General features: G+C 33.8%; 1 protein-coding gene across 1 annotated transcript in view; it reads right to left on the bottom strand.

The window, feature by feature from the left end:
• EYS (eyes shut homolog) overlaps positions 1-25403 on the bottom strand; it is a 1577782-nt gene that overhangs the window by 1129715 nt on the left and 422664 nt on the right. Inside the window, 1 exon segment of the mRNA XM_027604057.2 lies at positions 12523-12644. Within this exon segment, the coding sequence (XP_027459858.2) occupies positions 12523-12644 (122 nt within the window).

Genomic DNA, 25403 nt, shown 5'->3' with positions numbered 1-25403 from the left:
GTTAATTGCATGAACAACAAGAAGTAACAGATTATATTGGGATCTGACTAATTAAGCTGATCAGTAAGCACCTCAGGGACTGGTTGCATTTGGTTTAATTGCTAGTATACAGGATGGGAGAGAAGCTTTCCTTTCTGCATTCTTGTCCTTCATTATTCTCCACTCCCTTCCACAGTCTAAGTGGTTCTAGAAGAATTTTATCTTCTTCTACCTAAATTAAGTCATGCTCCTTATCTAAGTGAGGTATGAAAAAATAAACTCTTTTTTTTAAAGACAGGAACATCACAGTGGGCATATGTGATGATTGATACATAAATTTTTCCAAAATAAGATCCGATTGTATTAGGCATGTTGGATAAACTATTGGATGCCCAATAAATTTGAATTTCAGGTAAAACTCATAATTCTTTTTGTGTAAGTATGTACCATGCAATATTCAGACATATGTATTTTTATTTGCTGGATCTGGCAATTTTAGACTGAATTTGTATTCCAGGTCAAGTGTAGAACAAGTATTTTTTAAAGTAGGTTGAGAGAATTTAGATAAAAACTCACTGTGGAAGTATATCCTAACTTGCTGTACATATTCCTGTCCTGCCCAAATTGTCCAACAGTCTGTTTTCAGTTTTTCCTGTGTATCACATTTTCCAGAACCTAGCCATTTTTTATGTCACAGCTCTTCACATTCATATCATCTCTATTTTTACTAAGGCAAAGTTTTGATTTGTCATTATTTCATGAGAGATTCTCTATTTCAGATAGCTTTTTCTGATCTATTATATTTCCCAATATTTAGGCAAGTAAGAGTCTTGCCAGTCTAGATTCTCACCTACAATGGAATTAAGGTATATTTGAATTTCTATTATGATAAATAACTTATTAAAACAAAATAGAAAGAAACAAGAAAAAGACTTTATAAGTAGGTTCTAGGCTCATTATTTAAGATCATCTCATGCCATTCCCTATCCTTCATCTACTTTTCTTCTAAAACTCTCCACATTATGTAACAAAAAAGTACACATTTGTATATAATATATAACATTTCCTATATCACATCAATTTATTTTATATACATTTACTCATCACTCACAGAAAGGAGCATGGAAAGGCAGCACAAAATAAATCCACTTTATTCAAAAGTCTTAACCTGACTCTACCTTGAACTATAGGAAGATCCTTTAGAAAACGTGTGTTGTAAAGGCAAAATACATATATTTTTTAATTTATTAATACTTCGTGGCGATTCCTGCAATGTTTTACAGACATATATAAATATATCATAATGACATTAGCTATAGTTTGGTTTTGAATTTTAATTTGCATGAGTTAGGATATTTACTCATCCAATGGTCTCTTCTTAGAAACAGTAATAAGGAGTAAATTTCACTTGGATAATATGTAATAAATTGAAAATATTTTGCACATTATATTCCTTTGGAATTGTGTAGTATCAATTTTATTTTTATGTTTTTATTTCTTTAAATTTTTATTGTTATGTTAATCACCATACATTACATCATTAGTTTTTGATGTAGTGTTCCATGATTCATTGTTTGTGTATAACACCCAGCGCTCCATGCAGTGGGTGATAGACATTGGGGAGGGTATGTGCTATGGTGAGCGCTGTGAATTGTGCAAGACTGTTGAATCACAGATTTGTACCTCTGAAACAAATAATACATTATATGTTAAAAAAATGTAGTATCAAATTTAAATTTTGTTTTGGGTTTAGTTAAAATTCATTTATTTTAAAAGTATGTTTAGTTTGTCTCAGAATGCCAAAATATACTACAAACACAGAGTGAAGTTTTAGTATATTGTGGATATATTTATTCAAAGTCATCACACAAGATCAAAGAAAAACTTGGATGGACAAATGACAGAAATGCATTGATAAAGCTAAATGTACTGGCAAATTTTAAGGAAGGATTGGTCTGCTTCCTTGATCTACTAGAACACAGCAAGAGCAAACTCCCTGATGGCTTTTTTTCCCCCCTGATGTCTTAAGTGCAGCAACTGGTACCACTTGGGAAAAGTGATCAGTAGTTCACATTCTTAGAAAAAGGTTTCAAAGCTTTGGATTTTTTTGATGTTTGATTATCAGTATAACAGTTCTTAATAATGCAAAAGAAGGCAGGGGAAAATTTATGATTTTTTTCCTTGTTAAACTGAGTTTTTCTTTAATTAAAACAGATTTTGGATAAATTTTTACTTATTAAAATATACTTATAACTGGATTAAAACACAATATCTAAGGACCTTTTTCCTATTATACAAATTCATTCATTCTTACATTTAATACAATATCTCAAATGCCAAATTCTGAGAAATGTTATTCTTTAAAATTAAAATTAAAAATTATTTACTGAGGATACTTGTCTTCACTAAATTGTTCCAGTATTTAAGCTTTAATTTGTATAAATAAATTTTATGCTGTCACCTTGGGTAATGTCTGAATTGAGGTCATTTAATTGACATATTCCTAATCATCTGAAGGATGGAAATTAGATTTCTAAAATCTGTTACAAGGCAATAAATACCTGCTCTGAATATTGTGGAGCAGCAATTATCAATCTATAATGTATTTCTGAGTATTTCCTCTTAGACTCCTATTACCTCATGACACTTCCACCAACTCTCAGCTTTCTCTTAATGCCTATTGCTAGAGTCTCCTTAATTTCCCATCCCACTCCAGGAGTGCTTTTTATGCTCCATAACCTGTTTCTGATTCTGCCAATCTCTCACTGACCAAATATAAATATCATACCACCTTCTAAAATGCATTGAACCACAATTACAAAGGGAACAGTCAAAGCCCTTTCCTATCCCACAATCAGCATTAAGCAGTTGGATAAACTGATCCAAGTTTTCAAGTAGTTTTAGTCCCCAGCTCTTCAGCTATAGCTTGTTTTGGTTAGTGTAGCCATTAGCTTCTCATTGAATGAGTTTGCCAGGCTGAATATCCTACCAAAGAGGAAAGCTGCTGAGCTTTTTAAGACTGTGAATTATTTTCCAGTACTATATTTTTAGTTCAGAAGTAAGCTATGCTCTAGTAACCAGCTTATAAGCCTAGAGACTGGCATTCCTGTATTTCATTGCCTTTCTTAGGTCCAGTGCAATTGTATCTAGATGCTGTTAAGTTTCTCTTACTGAATTTCTACTAATGAAACGACTCCACCTTTCTTAACCAATATTCCCTCTACAGCTCTGGTTATTTGCCAGGCTTAAGCAAGACACATTGAACAGCTATTCTCAGCCTATGCCAGGCTGCTTAACAGCATTAAGGGTCCAGTGTATCTTCTATATGATTTGTACCTGAAGCTCCCCCCAAATATTGGGAGGAAAATCTCACTGGGTAGCAATAGGTAGGCACCACACTTTGAAATTCCAAGTATCCTAAAAGCATTATGTATAGTGAAAATTGTATATTCTGGATATACAGAATATATATCCCTCTCATTCTGTTCAATAGCCTTTCAAATAAGTCCTCAACAATGTCCCTTAATGGGTTTGCCTGCTCTTTCCACACCAATGTCCTTTAATAGCCATTTCCTTGATGACTAGGACTTCTAAAATAGCTCATCAGAACTAGCCAAGGATAGTACTTTTTCCATAAAAAGTTCCCATTTGAGAGAGAAAATAATGTTTAGCATACTAACTCTCTATCTTAATCCTAAATTTACTTTTTTTTAGAATTCTAGCTGCAAATTCTCCTTGGACCAAGGTATTCTGCTGATGAGACACTGACACTTAAAGTTTAGTCCCTATCATCTGCTGATAGGACCATTCTCTGAATCAACCTGTCCTCCCAACACCTCTTAGGACATCTCTCAGTGCAAGCTTCAGGTGCAGATTAGCATAGGCTGGGTCCTCAGTTCTCCGAGAAGAGGCTTACAAACACAAACTATCGCCATGGATGTACCCTTCTCCATGCAGTCCAAAGAATGTGGATGCCCCAAATTTTATGCACTATGGCTCTACATGTGAATCTTCTGTGCAGTATTTTAAAAATGCAGAGGCTCAGACCTCACTTCTAATATAATACATCAAAATCCTCAGGAGGTGAGTCCAAAATAAGCATGTATTTTTAGGAACGGCACAGGTGATTGTGATGTATTGTGGAGTGTCTGAAATACTGACTTGCTTTGGGGATTCTCATCCTCCCTAGTTTTGTGAGTCCAGTGGGCCACCTGCACTCAAGCCCTGTTGCTTTGAGAGGTGCAGCATGGTCTAGGATAGAAAGAGAATCTTGACATCAAAAACTAATGATGTAATATATGGTGATTAACATAACAATAAAAGAATTAAAAAAAAAAGAAAGAAAGAGAATCCTGAGAGAAGCATGTGATCTGCAGACCTGCCCTAACTGCTATATGTTACTGGAGGACCACGAGAAAACGGCTTCATTCTGACGAACCTCATGTTTCTTCTTTGTAAAATACATCTTCTATGATATATCACTGAATTATTAAAGAAAAAAAAAGTCCTGGGAAGGCAAACTGTAGGAAAAAAAAGTGTTATCTACATTTTCTGATAAGCATTTAGCCCTTGACTCTATATTTTAAAAAGTCATGGGATCAGTAATAACACTTTAGGCCTATATCTATATCTCTATGTTCAAATACTCATTCACATTTATATTCATGCCAACCACATTGGTCTCTTTTGAGTTTTTGTTTCAATTTTTTTTTTTAAGTACAGAGGATAAATTTTTTTGTCTCCCTCTCTTAAGCACAGCAGTTTGATGAAGGGAGATTTTCTTACCCCGGGGGGGGGGGGCAGAAAAGGCCAGTAACTTAAATCAGGGGAACTGACGTGGAAGACTGTGGGGCTAATAAGACTTAAGTGACGTTAGTTAGATTAAAGGCCTGAAGAGAGAAGGATCAGGCCAAGGTGTTTTGTTTTGTGTCTATTAGATGCAGCGTTTCCCCAGAAATGTAGCAATCTCACAGCAAACCCTAAGGGGTCGCTCAAGAGTCCCAACGGCCTGAGATCATGTAAAAGCTATCAGCCACGCTCGAATCTCTGGGACTTTGGCATGAGTACAAACTCCATGGGTTTCTAATTCTGTGAGAAAATCTAAAAACAGTTAAAGAGATATAAAGACCTCACCATGCAGTGCATTCATTCATTTATTCCTTATCGTTTGTTTTCTTTCTCCTTCTCTTTCTTTCTTCCTCTTTCCCTCCCTCCCTCTCCTCCCCACCTCTCTGTCTCTCTCTCTCAACAATTAAATCATCGTCATCATCATCATCATCATGAACAGGGCATATATTTGTTAATTGCTTGATATGTGGCAGGTACTATGTTAACCATTTTACAGGCAGCATCTCATCTAATCTTCATAATAATCCCGCTATTAATATGTCCATAACAAAGTTGCTAACTTTAGCAACAAAGTTGCTAAAGTTGCTATTAATAATCCCGCTATTAATATGTCCATAACAAAGTTGCTAATAATATGTCCATTATTAAAATGAACTGATTGAGGCTTAGAAAGTTTAAGTGACTTGTTCGTGGTAACACAGCTAGTGAAGACAAAGCTATTAATCTCAAAAGCCCATCCTCTTTTGTATATGCAGCCTTTGGGTTTGGAAGGGTAGGCTGCAAAATTTAACCCAACTATAATCAAGATGATGACACAGGCCACACTCTATTATTTCAAACCAAAGTTTTTTATCAATTTACATAAAGAGGCTACTTATCGGTGAGCTCTAATTAATATGTACATATTAGAACCAAAATAAGCTCAAATATTAATTGACCTGGGCTCCACAGCTTGATTTTGGAAAGCTCTTGATTTCTGTTTAATCTAGGATGGTTGGCAAAAGAGTAAGGAACAATGATATATTTTCTTTTCTGTGTGTGCATACACATTTGCACATATGCTGACTTCCACAAATATATATCCACTTCCTAATTCAAAGTTTCTTGGAATTTCCACTATTGATAAATTCCATATGACACAGTTAGAACATAATGGAGTTCTTTACTGATGGAAATGAAATATTTACTGTCTTTGACCATTGTTCTTGTCAGTTAATAATCAATTGTTGAATCAACTTTTTGTGTGTGTAGGTGTGCAACATAATAGCTTTTGAAAATATTCTTATATAGACATAACCAATTAAAAATGGCATCTATCCAAACAGCAGAAAGGATAGTTTCTAGGAAAAAAAAAATTATTTTGGACTGTAACTATCCACTAACTTCTTAGATATAAATTGTGAAGCCTAGAGTGGAGTCTTAATTATAGTTATGTAAAGGTGGCAAATAATAATATAAAAGTACAATACAATGTTTTATTGAAATAATTTGAAGTTTAATCTGTCTCATAATTCTTTGAAAATAAACCCATTTATTGATGCATTTTGGCTAATTTGGCAATGCAAATGATATTCAATCAGTTTTGAATCATTTTTTTAAGTTGGGTTATTTCTGCAAACTGTCCATTTTTATTAGAGAATCTGAAAATGGAAAATTCCTCTCTGATCAATTATGTTCTCACACAATATTTATGAAATTCAGTTCTGCTTGATAGATTTCTTAAACCTCAAAATTCAACCATCTGTAAATCTCACTTCTCTGTAATGAGTCTTGGAATAAGAAAGAAGGGAAAATATGTCTGACCTTCCAAAATAGACTTTACAAGTCCAAAGTTATTAAAGCTTATGTATGTCTTTACTCAGGTGGATCAACAAATATTTTCTTAGGTTTTCTTTACTTTTATTTTGCATATAATTCTAAAAGATTTGATTATCTATTTTAAAGTCATGACAGGTTCAAAACAACAGATTATCAGATAGACATTAATTGTGATGAAAATTTACCATTGAGAGGAACCTGTTGAAAGAATTATACGAGCCATCAAATGAATGAACTAAAATTTTATATTAGTCTTGGATTATACAAGAGAAACAATTCTATTATCTACTCTATTGTAGGAACAATAGAAAGCTGACACCCATCATAATGAACTACTTTCATAAATGTAATGTTAAATTATTCTCCATGAATTCTTAAAGTAAGGATCTATATAATGAAAGGTAGAGATCTGAGCAATAAAAAAAGTAGGCAGATTTTATTCTACATAAACAAAGGTAGGTTATTTAGAATAGACATGACCAAAGGTCTTCAGTTTGTGTTACCTAATCAATGCAATGCCTTTTTTAACAATGTGTTTGGTTGTTAGCTAATGCTCCAAGATATAGATTAAACTTTTGTCTATACATTCAGTACTGAAGATGTTGAAACTAACCAAGTTAATCAAAAGACTTAACTGAACCTCTGGGATACCGTTATAATTAATCAGTCATTGATTATTTTTAATACTCTAAAATGATTTGAACCATTATACCCAGCCCGTATGAAAAGCTGTAATTTATGCATAGATTTTCTAATCAGCAAATGTCAACATAAAGAGTAACACTTCACTAAGTTATTACAAGTAAGGAGAAAACAATATATTATTATCTCCCACACAAAAGGTTTGGAATGAAAAATTTAGATTTATTCCTTTTGTCTTAAAAACAAAAGCACCAAAACAGATGGAAGAATCCAATAGAGAAGATACAATGAAATACACTCCTAAAAACTCAGGATGATAAAACTCTCAATTTTTCAGACCACCCTTTACTTCGCTTTTAAGGTGCTAAATTGTGAGTTGTCAGGACATAGGAAATAAAAACCTCTGGGCTCCACCTCCAGTATCACAGATGTTTACAGCTAGAAAGTGCCACCTAGACAGCCAGTCCAGTGATTTTCAAATAGAAATACACATAAAAATCACAAGGAATTACAAGTTATCTAGGTGCCAGATGGATCTAGCTACTGAGTCAGAATTTTAAGCATATGTATTTTTAAAGGCAACTCCCGGGTAAAGAACAATTGTGTACAACTTGTTGATTCTAGAGCAGAAGCTGATAATTCAACTAAAAAGTACAATAGTAGGTACTTGTTTATGCATATCCTGGTATTCAAATAAAATGGAAAACTATATTTTTCTTAAATTAATAAAATAGTGCCACATAGAGTGGATGTGAGTGACTATTCTAACAGTTCTTCATTTTATGATTCTACTAAGTTGTGACTTGCAATAAATCATTGAACAAATCCATGTCAAAGTCAGACAATCTCCAACTGTTCTCGCTACTCTTTTTTTTTTATAATTTTAAGATTTTATTTATTTATTTGACACACACAGAGAGAGAGAGCAACCACAAGCAGGGGGAGCAGCAGGCAGAGGGAGAGGGAGAAGCAGGCTCCTCCCTGAGTAAAGAGCCTGACGTGGGGCTTGATTCCAGGACCATAGGGTCATGACTTCAGCCAAAGTCAGATGCTAACCAAATGAGCCATCCAGGCACCCTAGTGAGTTATTCAAAACTTACAAGATGTTTAACCTAATCAAGTTTAAAAAAATGAATAAGAAAAATTCTTTTTTTTGAGGTTTAATATTTCAGATGATATTTACCCATGACTTAAAAGCAATATCATTATATGACGCAGGAATAGTAGAGATTATATACAAGAGCTAAAACATATGAGATTTGATAAATTTTGTCACATTCCTATATAACAGAAATTATTGAGAATAAAATTTGTTACTATCTTTTTTTTTGCTACAAAAATGATATTTTTCTTTTCTCCATCAAGGAGTATTAAGCAGTTCTGTGTATTTGAAGAATTCTAGAGCTCCCAAACTCTGACCCTAAGTCAGAGTCTCTGTTAATTTCTCTCAAGTGAGATGAAGCAAATCTTTATGGAGAGGGGAGGCATGAAAGAAGTGAAGGTTTTTGTATTTGGACAGAGAACAGTTGGACTAATTCCACACTGATGGAGGGTTTGTAATCCCAGAGACAGAGCAGAACCCGAGGCTTTAGTAGTTCCAATTAGATATGCTGAAGGGACAACTGGGGTCTCACTACTAATTAGCTAAACACCATGCACTTGAGGGATGCAGAGAAGGTTCTGGGAGCCAAATCTGGTTTGAAAGGATTGGAATCGTTTGGCAGATTAGCCCGTATTTGAAAGTAGCATGGGGATGACAAAACGGGCATTTCAGTGGGAGTCAAGATGAACTAAAGAGCAAAGGATATTCGCTCATGATCCTGGCTTGAGCCACCCCCCAGCGTTTATTCTCCAATCCCAAAGGGAGGAAATGGGCAACTCTCAAATGACTAACATGGATTTTTCAACCATATGGCGGTGAAGGTAAAGGAAGTTTTATTTTTACTAGAAAACACACAAATTCAGTTTGATTTTTGCACCAGGTATTTGGCAGAAAATTTCTATCTGTAGTATACTAGTATACATAATATGTATACATTTTAACATAGTTGTATATGAATAAAATCTTTGTCTTTTCCACGCATTAGTTCTACTGCGCTAGTTTTGTTTCTTCTTCTGTTATCAAAATTAAGCATTCATTATTCATGTAAGATATAGAGGAAAATGAAAGTAAAATGAGAGGAGAAAATACTTGAATAATTTGATCATATATATTTAAATAACCACAAAGAAATAGTTACTCTCAAATATACCTAAGAAAGTTACATGAGAGAATAAATCTTACTCTACCCATTCTTAACATTTGTATCTTGTTATGTGCTAAGCATTCAAATTTGTCTTTTCTCTCTCATTGTTTTCTTAGGTTTACTGAACCATAAAGAAGAGAAAGAAGAAAACTGGCTCATTGTTACAAAATACTTTTCATTCTGGTTTCAAAGTCTTCTGATTTTCTGCTTTTTATGTAAACTCACATTCATGATGCTACATATAATCAGAAGGAGATGTTGCAAATGTAAAAATGTTAATTTAAAGCTACACTCCTACCAAGTTCAAAGAAGATGCAAGCCTAATACAAGTGGCATTGCATGGGTTGGTTTGGAGAGTTAGAGAAAAAAAAAAAAAAAAAGCATGCTGATGACTCTTACAGCCAAGTATGAGTGCCTTATAGATTGAATAAAGTCATCTTTCTGGTTATCACAATTATTAAATATTTTGCAGACGCATCGCCTTCCATGTCTTTCTTTTTCTTTTCCACTTCACATCTTTAGCATTTCATGGTTTGTCTTTTTCCAATATGTTGGTAAAACACAGCAAATATGAAACTCAAACTGAACTTTGCTTTATTTCAATTATTCATGTTGCTTATTTTAGCCTGGCTTTATTTCAGTTATGAGTTTTAGCTCTGTCTGCTTCCCCCCATTTATTATTATGTAATATATTATTTTTTAAATTACATACTATTTATTCCTACACAAAAGAGCAATATTTAATATAATATTGGTGTAATAGTTAACTTAGCAGGCTTGTGTGCTCAAACCCTACACATTCCAAAGGAAAACCTTTTAACTGGGTCCTGGAAGATAACCTCTGAGCATTGGAATATCCTGTCTAAAAACAGTGTCCTTGATACCTGATGACATAATATATATATACATTGTGAAACTCTTACTACAATAAGGTTAATTAACACATCCAACCCATCACATAGTCACCGTATGCGTGTGTGTGTGTGTAGATCTACTCTCTTAACAGATTTCGTTTATACGATATAGTATTATTAACTACAGTTACCATGAAGTACATGAGACCCCTGCGGTTTATTCATCCTATAACTGAAGGCTTGTGCCCTTTGACTAGCATCTACCTATCTCCCTCACCCTCCAGCTGCTGTTAACCACTATTCTACTCTGTTGGTTTAAGTCCCACTTTTTAAAATTCTTATTTTTCTTTACTCTTATTGTAATAGTTTCTGTAAATAGGAGTCAAGATTTTAAACTATTACTAGCCTAAAGTTAATTTGAATAGTTTCTAACTGGCAATTTATAAAATGAATAAGTAAGAGAATACTATCCTTGCAAGTTCTATGATTTGATATGATACACTTTCCAAAGCTGCAGTCTCTACCTTGTCAAACAACTGGCTTAGGATGACACAGATAGCTGTGGCAAGTTCAGGTCGAGAAGTGGAATCTTATGATTTTGGGTATGAAGCTCTTTCTACTACAGTAAACTCCTATTATTGCTGAAGTTATCGCTGAAATCATAGGCTAAAATAAAGCTAACTGCATTATGAAAACTAAATGATTTACCTGCAGGTAAAAGGAACTCTGGCTCAAGCCATATTAAAAAATAAACCATGAGTGCTCTTGCATAATTAGACTCGGGGGGGTTCCAGTCAGGAGTTCAACTATTGGTCAAGGGCCAGGTTTCTTCTGTCTCTCAGCTCTGCTGTCTTCAGGGTCACTTATCATTAGGCAGCACCCCACCCCCTTCCTTGGGCTCTGAAAATGGCAAAAGTAATTATACGTATAAAATCTAGTTGTTGGAAGGTCTAGAAGAGGTCACACCTACCTTTTCCTTACATCCAGTGAGGATACACCAGTGAGGAAGGCTTTCCCCAGAAAAATCACTCATCTCAGAGACCAGCCTAAAGTCACATGCCTACTCCTTCAGGAATCCCCCAAAGTGGAATGCAGTTAGAATGACTAACTAAGACAAAGCATCTGATATGAATAAAGATAATGCAACAGGGCCATTAAGTATACCTACATTGTAGCTAGGTAACTGATGCACCCTCCATTTCTGGTCCTGTCCATCTAAATGTTAATTGTAATTCTCCATTTAGATGCCTGCCTTCCTTGTGGGAAAGAAACAATTTGCCACAAATTAGCCTTTCATTGTAAAAACAAACAATGTCAGTACACTCATAGTCAAAATATGTCAGTGAAAACGAGTCTGTTTTTCAAAGCATTTTCTTCTAAATTCAACTAGTGTAGTCTTTTGGTGAAAATCAGCTTTGTTGCTAAAAGGATAAACTGTAAGCCTACACTAGTTGTGCAGCATTAACCTGTGTTGTATGTCATCTATTTTCTCAAGTCAGTCAGTGAATCCACCTTGAGTAGGTATTTTTTATGTCAGGCTTTCTGAAAAATGAGAAGCCCGAAGGGATCCCATTTTTGCCAATTGTGTCACAGTCCATTTAAGGCAGAACGGCACAGGCTTGTGACAGAGGTGATGAATGGATATGTACTGAAGGGACAGCACCAACACAGACGAATGAAGGAAATGATAGAAGTACAAAACAGATAGAAAACAAGATAAAATGTAAGATTATAAATTTCAATGAAATACATTACATGTGTATATAATACCTTGAATTATATAAAAGTATGTAAGACTAATGTCATTTTTAGAAAAATTTCTGAAAGTTTACACAAATCCAGTATTACCAAGAATTATGAATCCAAAGAATGATTTTGCTATTCTATAATATTTACATCAACTTATATGTAGTTATGAATGGAACATCTTTTTATTAAGTTAAAATAATATTGCTTGAGTTTCTGTTTTCTAATCCTAATAAGTATATATATATATATATATATATATATATATATATATATATATATATATATATATGTCAACTTGACATATACACAGATGTTAACTATATTTGTAGGGGTAAATTTATGCTAGCCCAGATTAAGATAAATTAATAATATTCATGGATACTAACGAGATGAAGATCTTTGCAGGTAGAATTGTGCTCACAGGCATTCAGGATACAATCATCAATGTCTTGTTCACATCTCAAGCCAGCAAAACCCGGATTGCATAAGCAGGAGAAGCCATTAACCACTGAGAACAAGAGATAAGAGAAAATAATAACCCTTTAATAATGGTATGGGTAATGTTACTTATTCTAAAGAATGTTGCATTCAACTAAATGCATTTCACTTTTAACCAAAGAAAATGTGAATTCACAGCTCTCTACAGTATTTTCTAAATAACTATTTTGCTCAGTTCTATTTAACTTTAAAACTTTAATTTTGAAATAAAAACAATCACATAAACTTTTGGTAACAGTTTTCAATATCCAGTTTTTTTCTTCTCTCTATTTGTCAGTAAACAATACCTATGATAAATAGGTTACTTTTACATCAATTAACTTCTCCTTGAGTGTTTTAGGTTTAATAAACCAGAAGTTAACTCCTTTTTGTGTGACAAGGTAAAGTGGGTAGTGATCTGAAAGTTAATATTGAACTACTTAAGCCTTAGTTAAAAAGAGCTTTCACATTTCATCATGATCTTTTAAAAGTAATAATCAGCATCTGTCCTCTGTTTAATCATTAATGATAGAAAAAGAACAGTTTCTGAAGCATCTCAAGGAAGTGGTGACAGCATGAACTGTAATTATGGCTGCTTCTAGTCAGTCCCTGGGTTCTTCATTATACCTGAGATTTACCATGTAATCTACACTCCACTCTGCCTCTGTGCATGTACCTGCTACTGCTCTCATTAAACTTTGAGGTCCTGGGCGGCAAGAGAATTTTCAGGACACTGTGTGGTATTTAGCTGGCTTCTTGATTTCTGTAGCCATGCTTCTGAACAGCACGTGTACCTGGGCTTTTAAAGAAAACCAGCTCATACCTGTCAAGAAGAGAAAAGGGAGATACAAGGATGGCAGCTCTTTAGGCAGGATTTTACTACTATTATGTATTATTTTTTCATGTGTCATCACGGTTTTTAACACCGCAGTGAATCAAAAAAATAAATACACGAGTATAGTTGTAAATAAATTTTACAACTTCAGATCAGTTGTGTTTCCTTATATGTTATATATGGCATTATGTATGTTAACAAATTAAAATCAAATGTTATGTAATTAAGACATTATAGAATATAATCAATCATAATGATATTTTAAAAATGTTTATAAATTCAAGTTTGGATACTGATGCAAATTGGCAAGTAACAAAAACTACAGTCAAAATAACTTTCTGTGTAGATAGAGATATTCTCTGCAGATTGATGAATTATTTTAAAAGAAAAACAACAACAATAGATAACTTTAAATTAGCAAAAGGTCTGAAAGACAGAGATTGGTGTTAGGAAATAAAACTTCCATTTATTATCAAGAAATATGCTTTTTGAATGTTGACTATTCTGGGCTAAGAAGCTAAGAATGAAGCCAGATGAGAACCTGGGGAATTAAACTGGATACCACAGGTAAAATAAATAAACAAATAAACAACCATAATCTGTTTAAAATTTAAAACAAAGAAACAAAAAAAAATGTTTTTTTCCCCCCATCTAATTTGTTAACTATGGGCTATGTTAAAACTTATCACCATTTTATCAGGAAATATTTTTAAGCATATTGCCTTGTTTTGCTATTATTTTTTTTACCAGAAAATTCAGTACTATTTTTATTAGTTCTTGTTTATAAATATTCTATACTCCTGATTTTAATTGAAATTTTCTTTTTCTAAAATTTTTTACTGTTATGTTAATCACCATACATTACATCATTAGTTTTTGATGTAGTGTTCCATGATTCATTGTTTGTGCATAACACCCAGTGCTCCATGTAGAACATGCCCTCCTCAATACCCATCACCAGGCTAACACATTCTCCCAACCCCCTCCCCTCTAGAGCCCTCAGTTTGTTTTTCAGAGTCCATTGTCTCTCATGGTTCGTCTCCCCCTCCGATTTCCCCCCCTTCATTCTTTCTCTCCTGCTATCTTCTTCTTTTTTTTTCTTAACATATATTGCATTATTTGTTTCAGAGGTACAGATCTGTGATTCAACAGTCTTGCACAATTCACAGCGCTCACCATAGCACATACCCTTCCCAATGTCTATCACCCAGCCACCCCATCCCTCCCCCTACCCCCACTCCAGGAACCCTCAGTTTGTTTCCTGAGATTAAGAATTCCTCATATCAGTGAGGTCATATGATTCATGTCTTTCTCTGATTAACTTATTTCGTTCAGCATAACACCCTCCAGTTCCATCCACATCATTGCAAATGGCAAGATCTCATTCCTTTTGATGGCTGCATAATATTCCATTATATATATATATATACCACAACTTCTTTGTCCATTCATCTGTCGATGGACATCTTGGCTCTTTCCACAGTTTGGTTATTGTGGCCATCGCTGCTATAAACATCGGGGTGCACGTACCCCTTCAGATCCCTACATTTGTATCTTTGGGGTAAATACCCAGTAGTGCAATTGCTGGATCATATGGCAGCTCTATTTTCAACTTTTTGAGGAACCTCCATACTGTTTTCCAGAGTGGCTGCACCAGCTTGCATTCCCACCAACAGTGTAAGAAGGTTCCCCTTTCTCCACATCCTCGCCAACATCTGTCGTTTCCTAACTTGTTAATTCAGATAAGCCCTGCATGAATTTGGATGTACTATTAATTTTATACTTAATATGCAACTGAACATCATATATTAATTGTACTAAAACAAAGCTTCTGATGTGATAAAACTTCATGGTGAAAATATAGAGGTATTTTAATAATGTATTGCCAATGTGGTGAATAAACACATGCTTGAGATTTACAATTTCACATTTACATATTAATAATTGTTTCTCATATATAGTCATTTAATAAATACTCTTAACTTGAATTCAGGAAGTTTGGCTTCCCAAGCTATCTTATATTTGAGAAAGTATTAAGAATAAAATATTTTAGATTTATGATGATATCAGTTTACATGTCTGATCTAATTTTTAATAAATGTTTTGCTGCCCTGGTAGTTAAATTCCTTGGATGGGGTCCAGAATATATTATGGCTAATTCTATTATGAAATAGGTTAATATATCAGGTACTCAAAGTTTACATTTTCCATAATATATTATGTATGACCTCCAAAATTTTAATAGGTAACATTGCATTATAAGTAGCATATTTGAAAATTATACTTTCTTACTGTATAAGGAATTATGATTTAAAATATTTTAGACCTTTTTCTTTTCTCTACTATTTATTTTTTTTAAGTTTTTATTTAAATTCCAGTCAGTTAACATATAGTGCAATATTAGTTTCAGGTGTACAATATAGTGATTCAGCATTTCCATACATCACCCGGTGCTCACCACAACTTATGTCACTCAGAATACATCAGATCTGCCCCATATATAACCATATATAACCATTATTCTAGGGCTACCTAGATCTATTAAGTGTTGCTAACCACTCTCTGAGGCATACTTTTTAGTTCCTTCCTTATTTTATAGTGAACATCAGAAATTGAAGAGTCATTCCCAGCATCTCCAAATACCAATGGGCTTGAGATCAGAAATATGATAATGGTGACTTATTTCAAGGTAATTTGAGAATTTTACAATTTAAAAACACAATTTTTAAAGTGACAAAATCTGGAAAAAAAAAGAAGAAAAGAGAAAAATGATGGTAAAGTCAGTTCAAATCAGGAGTAGCAAACAGGTGGCCCATAGCCCCAAAATATATTTTGCTAGCTGCCATAGTGTTAGAAAAGTTAATTCTATATTAATACCTACATAGATATTCCAGTTTGTGAGGGCCCTACTATTACCTGTTGTTTTAAGCTTGGGCTGCTTCACTCTATTTGGAAAAAAATCAGTTATGCTCTTTAATGACATGCACTTACAAAGCACTGGTTTAAAGAAAATAATTCATAATTTCACCTAAATTATACCATTTTAAAATAAAAGGACTTTCCTTCAAAATGTGTTTTTTCACAGATTATATTAGCCATTTATTCATTTAGTGAAGGATTACATAAAAATATATTTTAAAGGAGATAAAATAAAATAAGATGGACATCTTTTTTGTCAACATCCTTCTAGTGCACTCTTTTTTCCCTCTTCCTGCCCCTTCGTGATACCTAGTTCACAGGGCTATTTCATGACCTGTTTCTCCTGTGTTTCAACAAAAATTATCCATTTTAGACATGTTCTTCCATTTCAAAAACCATATTCTAATATTCAATATTTCTTCTTCCTTTCTTTCCTCTGATTCTTCCTTTTCTTCTTCTGACTGTCTTCTTTTTCCTCTATAAATTTAAATTTCTTCAGGAATACATATTTGGTAGGAGGAAATGTGTATGCATGTATGTGTGTGTGTGTGTGTGTGTGTGTGTGTGTGTAATAGCTGTGATAAAATAATGATTTATTCTAAATCACTGTAAGCAGTGCCTCTCCTACCTATAAAGACTCTTTAAAAATCTACCACTAAAAATAAAGAAAAAAATGGCTAATTTTAACATCAGAGTATAGAAGTCACATCTCATTAGATTTTCTCATTTGCTACCATTATGCTCACAAGAATATAACTGAATTCATCATATGTGGGGGTGTTTTGTGAAAATAACCGGGATTGGCTTTGATACTCATGGCAGGATGAAGTCAGTAAATAATCAGGGTTGCATACTGAGTTATTCCATTACTGTGTCAGATTCTAAGTTAGACTTCTCTACAAGAATCACTGTGACTGAGTGAACTCACTGTCATGGCAATATCCATGCAAGCAAGGGCTGGAACTGCACTCATTGACATTGATCTCTCAGTGTGGAACTGCAAAGCCTTTCCCACATTGGCACTGGTACCCAAGGGGAGATATTTCCGGATCCATTTTCTTTCTAAACACAGCACCATTCTCACAAGGATCGGTAGCCTCACAAGGCCCAAAATCATGGTAAGAATCTGCAAGGGAATAATCAGAGTGTCAGTGCTTACTTAATGAACAAATCCCCACAACTGCTGTCACTTACCTGGCATGTGTCCGCATAAATGCATTCAACTTAGTCTCTAGGCAATGACTCAGAATTTTCTCCAATATTATCATTGCGATTCTCTCTCCCTACATTACAATTTAAGAAAGAAATGTTATTTATGATTTCTATGCTTCATCTCACAAAGCACCAGCAGGCAGCAATGTTAAGTGACAGCATCTTTAAAAACACCATTTTGTTTCTTCATACTTTATACCTCTTGTTCGACAATGTTCTCTGAAGACATTGCAATTAAAAAAAGTACATTATTGATGATTGATGTTCCCCGGGTTTTTTGTTTTTGTATTTGTTTTTCTGGTATCCTGGAGGTTGGCTATCACTATAAGCTTTGCTTCATGGATTTGTTGTTATTCTCAAAACAAGTGCACAATGAAAAAAGAACATTTTAAAAAGGTTTTAGTCTTAAGAGTAACGCCTCAGCCCTGAAACTAAGTTTTAAATTTTACTCAGAGAATGCAACTAGATAAAGCGATTGTCTCTGGGTAAAATATACACAAGTATTTAGAGATAAGAAATAAGATGATTGACCCAAGGGAATACATATCAAACAAAAAATGAGGCATAAACAGCATTAAATTTTTCAACAAAGCAAAATCATTATTTAGATGTCAGTTTTCCAGACATAGTAAAAATATTTGTATATTAGATATTTGGAAAGTATTTAAATAATAGCATTCATTCACCTAAATATGTAGCATAGTCATACAAACATAACTTCCACAAGTGCCTGGCTGAATATCTCAGAAAAGAAAATATCCAATAATCATTATCCTTTAACTACTCAGCTGTTCTTAGTAACTTCTCAACTGTAGAGATGAAGTGATAATAAACCTACTGGGATAAGAGATAAAGTTTTTAAAGTTTAGAAGTATAGCTGTAGTTGGAGAAATTCTAAAACCTCTGGATCCCTATGGTCCTCCCCTTGTTATCAAGGATTAAAGAAAAAGGTAAGACAATCCTAGAAATTGCTGAAGGCATCAACAATGTACACAGTGAAAGATCCAAAATAATATAGTGTCATAAAATAAGAGCAATAGAAACTGTACCAAGTTGAGGGACACCTGGGTATTTCAGCGGGTTAAGTGTTCTGCCTTGGGCTCAGGTCATGATCTCTAGGTCCTGGGATTGAGCCCAGCGTTGGGCTCCCTGCTAGGCAGGGAGTCTGCTTCTCCCTCTCTCTATGCCCCTCCCCCTGCTTGTGCTCTCTCTCACTGTCTCTCTTTCTCTATCTCAAATAAATAAATAAAATCTTTAAAAACAGAAAAGAAAGAAACTGTACCAAGTTGAATAGACACCCAGTACTTCAGGTTTCCAAGTACAGTAAAAGAAGTAAAAATAAAAACTACTTCCAAAGAGCATAGAAACAAATTATTTCCTTCAATTAAAAAAACCTATTAAGTGGCTTTTTCTTTTCAAGAGCTATGGTAAATAGTATGGAGAATTCAAATAGGATCAAGGCTTCTTCCTTCTCTTTAAAATTTATGAGATTGAAGTATATTGCAAATGGTACATTATTAGATACTATTTGATCATAATGAAAGTATTTTCTTTGAAAAATAAGAGAAATAGCACTGAACAACATCCACCAGAAACACATAAAACAATGAATTATCCTTAACAAAATGTACTCATGCATGCCCTTCTTTCTAATTACCTACTTCTAAATATTTAATTGTAAGAATAGGTATTTTGCTTTGCTCATGAGAAGTTAATTTAGCTTCTTTCATAAATTGTTGCATGCATATAATCAATTAGATTGCTGAGCAATAATTCATACTTGTGTTTGAGAAGACACTCATGATGTTCTCTTTTACAGAATATACATGAGTTCACTCTACCCTGAATACCATGTTGATTTGTATGCTAATTCACTATATAAATATTAGTGAGCTCCTACAAGGTGTCAAGCAATGAGGTAGAAGCTGGGATTATAAACAGTGAGGCTTCATATAAGTAAGTAAATCAATACAGTGTGATATGGGGTAAATGTGGTCAATTTCTCTTGCTAAGGAATCACTGTAGCAGGAAGAATGCTAATATAGCCTCCATGGTCCCCACTCCCTGCGTACATAGCCTGTAGAATCCTCTCCTTTAAGTAGGGGTGAGATTTGTGAAGGTGATGAAATATCACTCTGATGATTATGTTATATTATATTGCAAAAAGGATATGTAGAAATAATTAAAGTCACCTGATCAGATGACTTTGAGTAAATTGAAAGAGAGATTATCTTGGGAAGTTCTGACTTAATGAAGTGTGTCTTTTAAAGAAGCCAAAGGCATTCTGATCGCCTAGAAGGAAGAGAAATTAAGAAAACAATCCTCCTTACAATTGCAACAAAAATAATAAAATAAATATGAATAAACTTAACCAATGAAGTGAAAGACATATATTCTGAAAACTATAAAATGCTGATGAAAGAAGTTGAAGAGGACACAAAGAAATGGAAAGATATAACATGTTCAAGGATTGGGAGAACAAATATTGTTAAAATGTCCATAACATCCAAAGCAGTCTACACATTTAATGTGATTGCTATCAAAACACCAATAGCATTTTTCACAGGACTAGAAAAAATAATCCCAAATTTGTATGGAATCACAATAGACGCCAAAGCAGTCTTGAATAAGAGCAGAACTGGAGGTGTCACAATTCCAGACTTCAAGATATACTCCAAAGCTGTAGTAAACAAATGAGTATGGTCCTGGCACAAAAAATAAACATATAGGTCTATGAAAGAGGATAGAAAACTCAGAGATAAATCCACAATTATATGGTCAATTAATCTTCAACAAAGGAGTAAGAATATCCAATGGGAAAAAGAGTCTTTTCAACAAATGGTGCTGGGAAAACTGGACAGCTACACGCAAATGAATGAAACTGGACCACCTTCTTACACCATACGCAAAAATAAACCGAAAATGGATTAAAGACCTAAATGTGAGACCTGGAACCATAAAAGTCCTAAAAGAAAGCTCAAGCAGTAATTTCTCTGACATCAGCTGTATCAACATTTTTCTAAACATGTCTCCTGAGGCAAGGGGAAAAAAAAGCAAAAATAAACAATATATTGGGGTATATCAAAATAAAAGGCTTCTGCACAGCAAAGGAAGCAATCAACAAAACTAAAAGAAAACCTACAGAATGGGAGAAGATATTTGCAAATGATATCTGATAAAGGGTTAGTATCCAATATATAAAGAACTAATCAGACTCAACACCCCAAAACAAACAACCCAACCCAAACAGAAGACATGAACAGACATTTCTCCAAAGAAGACATACAGATGGCCAACAGACACACGAAAAGATGCTCAACATCACTCATCATCAGGGAAATGCAAATCAAAATCACAATGAGATATCTCACTCCTGTCAGAATGGCTAAAATCAAAAACACAAGAAACAAGTGTTGACAAGGATGTGGAGAAAAAGAAATCCTCATGCATTGCTAGTGAGAATGAATACTGGTGCAGCCACTATGGAAAACAAAAGGGAGTTTCCTCAAAAAATTTAAAATAGAATTACCATATGATCTAATAATTTCACTACTGGGTAGTTACCCAAAGAATACAAAAAACAAAAACACTAATTCAAAAAGATACATGCACCCTTATGTTTATTGCAGCATTATTTGCAGTAGTCAAAGTATGGAAGGAGCCCAAGTGTCCATCAACAGATGAATGGGTAAAGAAGATGTATAATGGAATATTACTCAGCTATAAAAAAGAGGGAATCTTTCCATTAGCAACAACATGAATGGATCTAGAAAGTATGATGCTAAGTGAAACAGGTCAGAGGAAGACCAATACCATATGATTTTACTTATATGTGGAATTTAAGAAACAAAACAAATGAACAAAGACAAAACGAGATAAACTAAAAAAAGAGACTCCGAACTATAGAGAACAAATTGATGGTTACCACAGGAGAGGTGGGAGGAGGGATGGGTGAAATAGGTGATGGGGATTAAGAGTACAATTATCATGATGAACACTGAGTAATGGATAGAATTGTTGAATCACTATATTGTACAACTGAAACTAATATAACACTGTGTGTTAACTATACTGGAATTTAAAAAAAAGATGTTAATGTTATAAAAGTAAGGAGGAGGTAAATGAAATTCAAATATTTGAAATAATATCTCTGTACATTGAGACAAGATCATAAAATGCTTTGTGTTCCATAGGACTTGGACCTGTGTGCATTGAGAAACCATTAAAATCTTTCCTTAAAAGTTGTAATGAGGTATACTAAGCCTGTTCACACTGAGAATTACATTGCATTTCTAAGTTGTATTTAAAAATATATATAACGTTTATTTTTTCCCTGAGGTTTTATTTTGCTGAAAACTATATCTTGTTGACACAATTTAAAATCGAGAAGTTATGATAATATACATTTTATTTGTATACACAGTTGGTAGAAAAAATTAAAAACCTATTTTCATTAGTTTCCTTTTACAACTATGCCATCAATATGCAAAATCCCAAATGCCTAGGTTCCAACTAAAGTTGTACTGGTAGTAAAAATGTGCATTTAACTGAACTATTTTTCCTCTAATTGAAATCTGCATCAATCAAATTAGTATGCTACTTTCAAGTGTATGAATCACTTTTAGTATCAAGTTCTTTACAATTTTGTTAAACTTCTTAAAGAAAAATACTGTTTTTGAAAGCTTTAAGTTGATATAGATGTTTATGGAAATGTGAAAATGCTAAACATGAGTCCATATTAGTCTAGTGGTTGAATTTTTTCTTTATGATGATTTAGATAAACTTCAAGAAAAATGCTGTTTAAAAATTCTGAAGTGATAGCAAAATTCAGAGAGTTATAAAAAAAAGCAATGTTATAAATTAGTAAATAATAGGTTAGGTGCTACAGTTCTGTTAGGAGGTATCATATAAGAGATGTAAATGACAGTAATAAAGGCACAATGACATCCACTACAGAGATACATGAAATGGAAATCAAGTCCTCCAACTTTCACAATCTGCAACAAAAACTTGAAAGGATCAGCCCAGACAGTGTAAATTCTGTCACTGAAGAGAGTTAGAGGGATATGTGCTGGGTAAACAGAGTAGTTCTTTATGAAGCATATGTCAAAGTATTAAAGATGTACTCTTTATATCCTCTTAATACCCATTACAAATCTATTATCCAAACTGTAAAAGAGAGACAATGCTTTTTACTAAACAGAAGAGCCAGATGACACTGTATGTCTTTAATGGATATTAAGGTGGTAATAAGTATTTTGTGCATTTAAATGACCAGGGAGGTCTACAACTATCTACCATCATAAATTTCATGTGGACTAATGAAGCCTGAGTAATGATTTTTATGGGGAGATATTATTGCTCTCTTTCTCGTCCACTTCCATCTCTGTTCCCACTTCTAACTTTGTATATATACAGTATTGCTAATTTTTGTACTTTTTTGCAATCTTAGCTTAAGTTTTATTTTGAAAAATTATAGATACAAAAAGGAAAAATTACCTTTCTGTATGATATCATTTTGAATTTTGGAAATAAAAAAGAAATTGTTAGATTATCTCAATGCATTCAAACTGAAAAAGTGTCAAAGATGAAAGATAATTGAGACCAAAGCAAGAAAGGGGTGACATAGTTCTCTTAATCCAATAATTTCTGCATTAATATTTATTTTAAAACATTGTAAATTTTAGATTAAGATAAATCCATTGATAATTATGTCTAATAGGAATATTTTAATCCTTTAAATGAAATTTTTATGGAGCTATAGCCCCATAGAAACTAATGAATTAATTATTCTTAACTCCCCCTTTCCCTTCTTCCTCACCCGTGTTTCTAACGAAATATAAACAAACATCTTGTCTTAAGCCAGTCTTATCGCCACTTTCAGAACCTTTGTCCTGTTATTTTTTGACCCATCCATTTTACAAAAAAATTCAGTCATCCACAAAATAGAGTGTGTGGTTAAAACTGTGAACACAGGGACACCTGGGTGGCTCAGTCAGTTAAGTGTCTGCCTTTGGCTCAGGTCATGATCCGAGGGTTCTGGGATGGAGCCCCATGTAGGGCTCCCTGCTTGGTGGGGAGCCTGCTTCTTTCTCTCCCTCTGCCTGCTACTCCCTCTCCTTGTGCTCTCTTTCTCTGTCAAAAAATAAATAAAATCTTTAAAAAATAAAAAAAAGACTGTGAACACAGGAATCACAATCATATGCTAGAAAATACTTAATTTTATACAAAAAGAAGAGAGTAATTGAGGAGAGGGGAACAAAAAAAAATGTAAGACATATAGAAAAAAATAGCAAAACTAGTGGCATAAAACCTACATTATCAATAATTATGGTAAGAGAAATAAGCCAGTTATAGAAGTTCACATCACATTACATTTATATTAAATGTCCAGAATAGGCAAATCTATGGAGGAAGAAGGTAGACTGTAGCTGCCTAGGGTTGGAGGAGGGAGGGAGATGAAGAGTGACTGCTACTGGGTACAGAGTTTCTTTTAAGGGTGATGGAATGTTCTTAAATAAGGTTGCAATGATGGTTGCTCAAATCTGTAAATATGCTAAAATCTGCTGAATTGTATAAACACCTGAATTTTATGATATATGAATTATATCTCAATAAAGCTACTAAATATAATAGAGTAATGTTATCTTTTTAATAATATTAACTGATATTCCTGTTAAACCCTGGTTAGTCTCCATTAGGTCAATCCATTATTTGATTAAGGGAAGAATAGATACCATACACAATTAAGAATTCAATTGATCAGGGTTATTGGTCTATAATTTTATTTTCTTATAATGTCCTTATCTGACTTTGGTATCAGGGTAATGCTCACCTTTTAAAATGGGCTTGGGAGTGTTTTCTCTTGTTCGTTTTTTTTTTTTTTTTCTTTCTTTCTTTTGGAAGTGTTTGACAAGGATTCTTCTCTAACTGTTCAGTAGAATTCACCATGAAAGCATCTAGTCCTAGGCGTTTCTTTGGTGCGAAGTTTTTGATTACTGATTCACTCTCTTTACTCATTATTCATTTATTCAAATGTTCTATTTCTTTATGATTCAGTCTTGGTAGGTTATATGTTTCTAGAAATTTATCCATTTCTTCTAAGTTATCCGATCTGTTGGCATGTAATTGTTCATAGTAGTCTCTTATGACCCTTGTATGTGCTTTCTGCAGGCATGGTGAAATGATTTTTTTAGCAAAGGTCTGAAGGACTGAACCTCTGATCTTGATAGCCATGGTAAATTTAGCAGCAGTGAAAGCTAAATCCCTGAAGTGCAGGGTGGTGAGGTGAGCTTGAGAGAATGAGAGAATGATCTTACAAGGAACAAGGAAAGAGAATAGACCACAATTTACATCAATCTTGGTCTCTCAGCAGAGGATGGTACCATGGCAGAAAAGGGCAAACAGAGCAAGCACTATGAGAAACTTCAATAGAATCCAGAGAAACTCAGGTACAACACACAAATAAAACAGTTTTCTCCAAGCCATGATATTACATAAACCACCTCTAAATCCAGATGCCACACTGAAGTGAGGGGGAAAAATCCCAAAAGAAGAAATCCCCCAAAACACAGATTATTTAACACAAAAGAAGTTGGCATTTAATCTGGGAATAACCAACCACCTTATATCAACAATGACAGTACTTTTAATAGTCAAGCTTATTTTATTTCCTCAGCAGCAATAGTACCTTCAATGGTATGTTGAGATCAAATATAAAAGGAAGTTGCTTGTCTGCAAATTTACATTTTTAGTACAGTATATTTTGATCCTGTACACAAACTTCGAGATGCTGACTTTCAGTTTAACGAAGAGCAGGCAAGC

The sequence above is a fragment of the Zalophus californianus genome, chromosome 7 (genome assembly GCF_009762305.2).
Source record: "Zalophus californianus isolate mZalCal1 chromosome 7, mZalCal1.pri.v2, whole genome shotgun sequence".
Taxonomy (NCBI): Eukaryota; Metazoa; Chordata; class Mammalia; order Carnivora; family Otariidae; genus Zalophus; species Zalophus californianus.
Note: the sequence above shows the minus strand (reverse complement) of the source record. Positions and strands in the feature narration are given on the sequence as shown.